We start from the raw sequence: 10,049 nt of genomic DNA on the forward strand, positions 1-10,049 counted from the left end.
GTATAGATACATTTACAAGTGTGCTTTAACTGAATAAGTTTTCTTACTTTAGCTTTATTTGGTGAGCTATTGAAGACCTTTATCCTTTCCTTCTGCTCCTGTGCCCAGTATAAAATGTAGCAAGACATTCTCTTGTGAATCAAACTGTTCCACCAGTGCCAGTTTCAGATTTCACCTATCTGGGTTATCTGTCATCTGCACAAAAATATAACTTTAAATACTTCCCAGCTTTGCTTTACAAAAGGAATCATACTGGAACGAAATCCTAATAAAACCCTGTCACTACTCCTAAGCCTTCTATCAAACTGTTGATGGAAGTTCCACCTTATTGGGAATTGTAGCCAGGATAAAAAACACCTCTGCTATCTATTTGGAGGGATTTTTTAATTTTCCCCTTTAGTCCATCAGCACTGGATAAGATGCATATTATATATAAATGCTACATCACCTTTGGCAAATTGGTCTAATAACTATGATATAGGTACAGTACATATAGCTATAACATCCCTTGATCATAATACCGTAACCCACATTGTGAAAATCTGTTTAACATAATAATGTTGCATACCACATGTTCAGTTGCAATACACAAAAGTCTTTTCATGAGATAGCAGAAGTTTGTTTTTATTTCATGCAATGGACGCATTGCATAATACTTCCTAATGGAAAACCCATCTCAGATTTGTATAAAGTATCCACTATTTAGTCTACATTTATTTTCTAGCATTTACAAAAGTGTGGTATTTTTATAAAACAAAAAATCTTTTAAAATTTAAATGGTTTTATTTCCTGGTAAATCAATATGCTAAGAGTGGAGAACAAAGGGACCAATTTTAAAAACTGACAAGCAATCAGAGTGACTTACAGACTTTTTCTGACATGTTCTAAATCTTGGAAGGCCATTGCAAAGCTGTAAGCCATCTACTCCTCAACATGACTGACTCAATCAACAAAGTCACTAAAAATGTGGTTAATAAAAAAACAGTACCTGCCCTAGGCAAACATGTCAAAAAAAGAATATCAGGAAACTAGAACTAGTCCTCCCCAGAGAACAACATGGATCTGAAGAATGAAGCAGTGGACATTTATTTATATGTACCAAATTATTTATTATAAACAAAATGCAGACACATTGGAAGCAATTGCTTACAAGGTTGTTTTCTAGGTTTACAGCAAAGCTTACAAAAGTCCCTTCTTCTTCAGCAAATTATTCTGGTCCTGAGGATCCATTCCTTCATAATTTGCCAACTCAAGAGTAAATGTGGCATTCCCTGATGTTAATGACCGCAGGTCAGTAGAATACCCCTGTAAGGATTAAAAAAAAAAAAAAAAAAGAAGTAAATTCAAAATGATAAAATATGCAGAGTGAAGTTACAGCACTATATACTGCACACACTCAGTAGGGTGCTTAAGGCAATCAACATGCATTAGCTACATTTCGCACCAATCTGAACTACAGACAATATGGTTCTAAATTTTTATGCTTTATATGGCAATCTTACTCTAATATAGTTGTCACAGTAGTAAAAAGTTAACTACCCATCAATGGTTTTCCAATCTTCAACTGTCTAGTTATTGTACCATTGTAGTAACAAAAGCTGACATTTGAACCCTGCATGGTTTTCCTGTACTGTACACCTCCCTTTTCACTATGTTTATAAGCATATCAATCAGACAATACTTAGCTTAAAAGAGCTGCCATAAACCCTTTATACCCCATTTAGAATTTGTTGCTGCAACACAGTATATAATCCTGGGACACCAAAAGTGAGGAAGTTCTTACCATGAGTTCTGCAAGTGGAACAAATGCTAGTACAACTTTATTATCAAAGCGGCTCTGGATCTCCTGAACATTGCCTCTCCTCTGTGCCAGATCTCCCAGCACACTGCCCAGGTACTCTTCACCCATTGTAATCTCCACTCTCATCAGTGGCTCCAGAATCTGTTTTTCTGCTTTCTTCAAAGCCTACACAAATACAAAAACAGGAAACATATATAAAACCCAAGTTTAGGTAAAATGAGAAGTATAAATACACCACATACTACATTATGATAAAATTTAATTTTAATGTACAAAAGTGGAAATCCATACAGACATTTTCACTGACAGCAGTGATCTTCAAACAGTAGCCTGATAGTACAGCATATTGTAGGAATGAACTGCAGGATTCCAAATCCAAGGAAAAAAGAATGTCCTGTCTGTCCATCCCTCCAATCACAGAGCTTTACAAGTCCAAGAAGAATCTTACTTTACAAGATATGTTCAGTCTTCAACTTTAGTCTATACAAGTATTTTTTATTCTCTTGAGATATCTACCTTCTGCATGCAGCGTGATACACAGGCAGACACCACGGTCACAGAGGTGCCAGATAGTATATTCATGGAGTGCACTGTGATCCCCACATCCTGTAAGGGTGAACCAAGCAGAGGACCTGGACAAAAAACAGAACATATCAGATACTGACATCATTAATAATATAAGCTCAACAGTCAAAGTTTTAGTAAGAACAAAAAAAAAAATCTATCATTTTTGACCTTTTTTACATTACATTGGAAAATTTACATTGGTTCACAAAATTACACAAAAAGAGTAAACTTCCCCTTCCTAAAACCAGATAGCTTGCTATTTGACTTCTAGAGCTGTTAGAGATGGGGTTTTATCACTCAAAAAAAAATTCCTGTCAAAAAAAAATGTATAGGGAGATTTGAAAACACAACAGATTCACATTGTACTGCTGGCCCCAGCAGCTGGTTACCTCCTTAGTGGTAATCTCGAGTGTGACTCGGGGTAGATTTTAGTTGCAAAAAGCGGTAATCCCGAGTCACACTCGGGGTTACTTCAACCTAAAAAAAAAAAGCACGCTTACCTTTTTCCGATGCTGTCCCCCGGCGTCCTGCTGGTTACCGCAGTTCCTTGGGACACGTCTGCCTCCTCTGATCTCCAGGAGCTACTGCAGAGCCGAGATCAACGGGGTTTACAGTGACGTCGGTGCGGCAGAAAGTTCCAAATCATTTTGTATTGGATTCGATACAAAGAAACTTTCATAATATATAATAATAATATATGTATATATAATCAGGGTTCTCCCCAGGCCCTTTTAGCAGGGCGCACCACCTGGTACTTTTCAGCACCCACCCGGCTGTTTTTGGATGGTTACTAAAGAGTTTGGTCACAATACAGGGGCTGCCACCCACCTACAATTTCTTCCCACCCGGCTTAAAATAACTTCTGGGTTGAGTTTACATAGAGATTCTTGTTCTAAAGGCAGGTAAATATAGGCAGCCGTGGCACCTGGGCTCTCTGAACCAAAAACAAGTGCAGTAAGTGACGTCACAGTCAGAACTTGCAATCTGATTTGTGTGAAGTCAGTGACTCAAAGTATGGGTGCCTTTGGATCCAGGCAATACATTACTTTTAGTACAGGTAAACTGGTCAGAGCACAGTATCACATGCAAACACCAGCATATCACCACTAGCTGTGGGACATCACTAAGTTGTAGTTGTTCATTTACTTCACATGGCCCAATGACAAGCACACAATTGTGCCTACTCTTTAAAGAAAAACTTTAATAATAATGAACAATGTCTCTCACCTGTTAGATAAGCACTGTTAATACCGTTTTCTATTGCTTCCTTATAGTCATTTAATAAACTTTGCGGTAGGCTATCAGCATATTCAATAACTGGGCCACCTATAGTCAAAGGTTGCACTTCCACTTCAGCTGTCACCTGGTGCCGATTATCACCTATTGTTCTATCCACGGTTTCTAAATGGCAAAACAGACTATTACAAACAGTTACCAAACAAATGAAGATAAATAAAGCTACATATTTACATCTCTGTATGTGCTTATTATAATATATTCATTTCTATTTATTCTTAACCCATTTATTAAAGATTCCTAATCTGAAAATTACATAACATGCATATCAGCAAACAAAAGGCCTATTCTGCTACTTGCCAGGAAGATATGCTGAAAACTGTCATCAAGAGCAGAAAGACATAGAACAGTCATGGTGGTAAATAAGGTCTATGTTCTCCCATTTCAGTTATTTCCAGCATGGTCTAAAGCAGAGGTCACCAACTTTTTGGACCTACAGATTACTAAACTCACAGGCTCCGGACTACGCATGCGTGGGGAAGATACTTTCATCCTTATGCCAGAATCTGCCCACTCTCTCCAGAGACAAAACCCACCCACCGCTCCAAGCCTGCGAGGACATGGTCCGCAGCCACGACCGGTGGGCCCCCCCCCAGCGGGGTGCTTCTTCTGACCCTTCTGGGGGGCGCACCGGCCAGTGTCACTGACCACCAAAATTATCTCGCTGGTTGGCGACCGCTGGTCTAAAGAGTTTTGATGCCAAATGACTAATGATGAATCTGGTTATAAAGCCATCATGAGATAATGCTAGAGCTTTTGGAACAATACCTGATGCCTGGGAAGAACTAAGTATAGTTTCCCTGTATGCAATCTGAAGGGGTCCTAAATAGGTCTCCAGACCATATTCCCGTCGGATGCGATCATGAATGATCTCAATGTGCAGCTCCCCCATGCCACAGAGGATCATCTAAAAAAATGTGTAAAAAAAAAAAAACTAAACGGAAAGGAAATGGCACTCTGTAGAATATACAACAAATTTTGTAGAAGAGCTGTTAAACCTTTTTTTATGATATAAGCCTAATTGATGTATAGATGGTTTGTTATACAGTAATATTTTAAAGAATCCTTCAGTAAGGCTATATTTGGGTTTTGTATATAAATGCATGCTTACTTGTCCAGAATCAGGATCTATCTTCACTTTCAAGCTTGGATCCTCCAGCTGGAGACATTTCAAGGCATTTTCCAAATCTGGGTGTTAATAATAAAAATAATAATGTAATACACAAACTTAACTGGGTGCATTTCATTCTATTCATTATCAGAATTTAGGGTGTTGGGTTTATTACCTGTCAGTTTGGCCGCAGAGGAGGGTTCAATAGTACAAAAGAAGACTGGTTCTGGAATCTCCACTCCAGCTAATACCAGGTCCTCTTCAGACTTCTTGCCCTTTTTCTCTCCTTCTCTACCAGCCCTTCGGGAAGCAGCTGCTGCTGATGATTTAGAAGACACAATAGTGTCTCCTGTTGCAGTCTAACAGAGTATCAAAATAACACAAAACAAAGTCAAATAATCAGTAAATCAATTATTTAGTATCTAATATGTATCATTCATTTGATATCTATATAATATATATCATATATAAAATACACACACATACTCTATTGTGCAGAAAGTGATCAGTAAAATAACAAAAACATCTGTATTCTTGCATACCTGTTTTAGTCCAACAGTTAGTGCAATATTGCCAGCAGACAAAGAAGAGATTTCAACTTGCTGATCAGCAAATGGCAGCAGCAAACGGCTCATTCTTTCTCTAAGCAATGCATAAAATACATAAACATTTATGGGAAGGCAGCCATAAATCTCTTTACTCTTTATATAAGCATTCATATAGTACAAGAATTTGTACCACATTTAAAATTTAAACTGCTAAAAACAGTACAAGGATTTTTGGCATACATCAATTCAGATTGTGGCTACCTTTTTTGGAGTTAGAAACAATTCTCAAAGTCAGAAATAAGATTGGTTTAGCAAATAGAATGCAATGCAGAATTTGTTGTTGCAAGTTAGCAATACATTTGACACATAGAAGAACAAAAATCATAAGTATTATATTGAATTCTCATGCGTTTGTTTTTGCCCAAAATAGTTAACCATTTCTACAATATGCAATGGTTAGGTTTCCACATATATAATGGAAAATAATTTTTAAAAATTCATACACCATTCATACAGCTATTCCCAACTAAGCTCAATGCTGTTCAGCATTCACTCAACCAAATGATGCAGCTAGCACAAATAAGCAATTCAGAATGGTCTTGTAGTTAGTAATACATACACGCTGTTTTTGTTGACATTATATGCTGCTGATTGAGACTTCATTATTCCTGAGTATATTCGGACAAACACCAAGGGTCCCCGCTGCTTGTCATGAACAACCTTGAATGCCAGAGCACATAAGTCATCTTTGTACCATGACCTAAAAGGAAATATACACATCATACAATCTATCACAGTGTCATTTAAAAGTAAGTCCTGGCTCCATTTAATGTACAGCGCTGCATAAAATGTTGGCACTATGTAAATCCTGTTTATTAATAATAATATTAATAATAAAAAATTAACTTGTTCAGTTGAATAATTAGGGACTCAGAACATTTTTAGGCCAACTTTGCTACTCAGTGAAGTTGTAATAAAATGTTACATAATAAAAGTTACATATTCAGCCAATGTCCCAAAGGCCTGCACTTCCTTCTGCCTCCATAACTGGGTTATAGCCAGTAGAAACTAGAAGAGCTTCCACATAGTAACCAGGGCACTAAATGACAATTATTTACATACTTAACCTCAACATAATGCTGCTTAGTGAACTTTAGGGTGTCCAAACTTTTGAAGACTGCCCATTGTACCCAAAACAGATATTTCAGACTGGGTGGACACCAGTGGCTTATATCATATGCTGGGCATTCTGACATGATAACACCACTTAAGCAGACAGCACTCAGTGTCTGAATGTCTACACCCGCTGGGACATATAGTTTAGTTTCCCACTGTCCAACTTTTAGCAGTGTAATTCTATCACTACTATTTTTTTACTGGCCACAACCAAACCTAAGGGTTATGTCTTTTTTTTCAACTTAACTCTGCATTCTTGACAATGACACATAACCAGTAACATTGAAGCCAATAAATCTGCTGTTGCATTTTCAATTTGCAGTAAACCAAGACTTTTCCTTAATTCATACATACATGAAGTCATGATGACAGTCATCAGGGGACGGTAAATATAAAGTGATTGCATCCAGAAGTGGTTGAACCCCTTTATTCTTCAAGGAACTGCCACAAAGCACTGGAACTGCAGAACGAGCTAGGGTGATCCTCCGTACAGCAGACTGTAACTGTACAGTACATGGAGTGTTACCAAGACCAAGTGACTCAAACATACTAAATAAGCTGTACTACTAAAAACAGATGTGAAGAATGAATAAGACAGAAAAAGATCCACACACATAAACCTATAGAATAATCCTAATGTCATTTCATAATGGTTCATTAACTCACAACATTTTAAATAAATCTACAGGAATCAGATATGTAAAAAAAGGGCTTAAACCTGCCTGTTTCAGGTTTACTTTTTTTTGTATTCAAAAGATGTTTGGCACAGTTTGACAGAAAGATGGATAAGTTAGGACTAATCAAACCAAGAAATAAGAAACAAAAAAATTTATAGATAACTTCATTTGCCACAGATATAGTAGGTACCAGTTTGCTTAGTTTATACCAGTCCTCTTCAAGTAGGCAGGGTATATCACATATAAGAAAGAGTGATTGTGCACACAGAAATTATCCTCCTTCTACTGTGAAACAGGTCTAAATGGTCTAACTAGTCTTAAAAGGGATTTCATCAACAGGAATAAGAACAGGTACCTTTTCAAGGGGTATGGCATTCAAATCCCCACTGTACTCTTCCAGCATTAGTGAAGCAAATTCATCATCCAAATCAGCAATCTGTACAAAAAAATGTGCAATTTAACCATTGGATTGTTAAAAAAAGAAAAAAAAATACAAAACATTCTTATTTTACATCTATTTAGACCCTTACTTTGCAAACAGCCAAAGCCAGAATAGTCAAACACATTAACATGCTTCCTGTATCTGGTTTGGTAAAACCAACAGTTGCATGGAGACCAGGGGCAGACATGGGGAGGTGCAAAGTGTGCAGCTGCATGAGGGCCCCATACCCATAGGTGCCCCAAATAAATTCAATGGGGAGGGGGAAACCATGTCAGTTTTATACTGGGGCCCAATGTTATAGAGGAATGAAGCTCTCAAGTAATCCCTAAAAAGCAGCTGCAAAATCTCTGTATAAAAGTGCAATTTTACATCAGAGGTGAGACGCACAGAGCAGCAGAATGTGAGTGTGCTATAATCTGGAAGGATACAATGGTATCATCCTCCTTTTAAAAACCATCTGCTCCATTTACTTTTTCTTTTGACAGAAAGCTCAATGTCATGCCAAATAACAGCTTTTAGTCACTGAGCTGTCAGCCAACAGAAACAAAATAATAAAAACAATAAGAATGATATTATTGAGCTTAGGAAAAAGCAAAAAACCTTCTTATTATTGTATAAATTACTAGTCTTATCAAAACATCCACATAATCCAGGTAAAGGAAATGAACAAACACAAGCATGTTGGAGGTCCACCTAGGGTGAAAACCATGGCTGTTTTACACATAGAGAGTACAAATAAATAGGACAGGAGGTGTGCTATTTGCAGAATAACCAAGTGAAAATTAAGGGGGGGAGCCTGATAAAAGATATGCTTTAGGGACATTAAAATTTCACAAAAAGAAGACAATGGTTTAACAGTGACTGAATTTGACTAATACTATTGGGGACCTCATTACTCAGTTTATTTCATCATACTTTGAAAATGTATTAAATATATTGATATAAAATGTTCCAGTTAGTCAGTTAGTGCAAAGGTCATAAATAGCTAAGACAACAAATATATTTTCTAACCAAATATAATAGAAAGCAAGAAAATATTATTTACTGCCTGAAAAACTTTTTCACTAAAAAAAAAAAAAAAAAAAGTTACACTGAATTTTTTTTTCCCACATATGGTTAATATTGGCCTTTCACATATAATAAGAAGTACTAGGTTATCGCTCACAGCTAAACCAGCTATCTCCAGTTGAGTATTTACTTTAAAACTTTACTTGTTCTAGTAAGGCATTTCTTGCTTCAATGGCAGAGTTCAGCAGATCCTGGTCCTTTATTTCTTTCAGAGGTTTCTTCTCAAACACTCTCCCACCATTTTCACTCGATTGCACACTCCAGCAGATCGACTCCAAACTCAATAAATCCACCAGACCTTGGAATGATCTGCCCTCCCCTATGGGCAGCTAGGTAAAAGAAAGAAACAATCATCACATCATTTAAATATATACACATGTACTGTGTATATGTGTGTGTATGTATATATATATAAAAAAAAATATTTTATTTGTAACCACAAAAAACAATAAGAAATCCACACTAAAGCTAAAACAAAAGCACCCTCTCATATAAATTAAATTAGAGCCTTACCAGCTGGTTCTAAGCAGTTCTCAAACAATTCTTTCCATTACCTTGGTGGTGTATTAATTAGCAAATATAAGGATCTATATCATGTATGGCTTAGAGGGAACTTATGGGTTACATCTATATGGAAGCTTGAGAAGTTTATCCTTCTTTCTAAGCTATAAACATAGTTTACAGGCCATAAATAATGATTTATGTCAGAAAAAATCTTACCACTAATGTTTATTCTTTTGGAAAATAAAAGTAGAAGGTTTTTCCCCTTGAATGGCACATGGCACACAATATTAAAATACCATATAGATTTCAGGAAGGGAAGGCTTATTGTTGAACATTTTTAAAATACCCCTTCAGGTGCAGACTAGGTAGCTCTAGGTAACAATTATTTGTGGCGTTATTGCGGCAGGACCCTAAAAATGGACATGTGCTTTGCCGAGATAGGACAAAGCAACTTGTTCACTTTAATCCAAGCCTAAAACCTTCCAATACTTACATTCCTTCCACTGGAAGAAGCAAGAAAGAGGAGAAGACTGTCATGTCATTCTTATACCCCTGATGTCAGGTATGTCATTTTGTACCATAGGTAAACATAGGCAAAGTATAAGCAGCTGCAGGTGCATTAAAGGTAAGCCTAGTTAGAACTTTGCAAAAGTGCACCTTTAGTAGGTGAAAGTTAGCACACCTGTCAGATCTGAATATGATGCATGTTCCAAGAAAGCAATATGTGTCAACATGGGCCCTAGGAAGGTCGGAGCAAATACTCACCACTCCACCTCCTGCTTGGCAATGCCTTTGCTTGTTAAAAGCTTTTTTTAGGCACTAACTTGCAAGTACATGCAAGCTGGTAACTGTAAAAAAA

General features: G+C 36.9%; 1 protein-coding gene across 1 annotated transcript in view; it reads right to left on the reverse strand.

Moving 5' to 3' along the window:
• Window positions 1-1,084: 1,084 nt before the first annotated feature.
• The window catches only part of GFM2 (GTP dependent ribosome recycling factor mitochondrial 2), a gene marked incomplete in the record, with an annotated part of 18,560 nt that continues 9,595 nt past the window's right edge, over window positions 1,085-10,049 (reverse strand). The window contains 12 exon segments of the mRNA XM_072416264.1: window positions 1,085-1,305; window positions 1,784-1,966; window positions 2,318-2,433; window positions 3,596-3,769; window positions 4,433-4,571; window positions 4,776-4,852; window positions 4,951-5,134; window positions 5,318-5,417; window positions 5,943-6,083; window positions 6,854-7,002; window positions 7,532-7,612; window positions 8,830-9,015. Of these exon segments, the coding sequence (XP_072272365.1) occupies window positions 1,180-1,305; window positions 1,784-1,966; window positions 2,318-2,433; window positions 3,596-3,769; window positions 4,433-4,571; window positions 4,776-4,852; window positions 4,951-5,134; window positions 5,318-5,417; window positions 5,943-6,083; window positions 6,854-7,002; window positions 7,532-7,612; window positions 8,830-9,015 (1,656 nt within the window).

This window comes from Pyxicephalus adspersus, chromosome 6 (assembly GCF_032062135.1).
Source record: "Pyxicephalus adspersus chromosome 6, UCB_Pads_2.0, whole genome shotgun sequence".
Taxonomy (NCBI): Eukaryota; Metazoa; Chordata; class Amphibia; order Anura; family Pyxicephalidae; genus Pyxicephalus; species Pyxicephalus adspersus.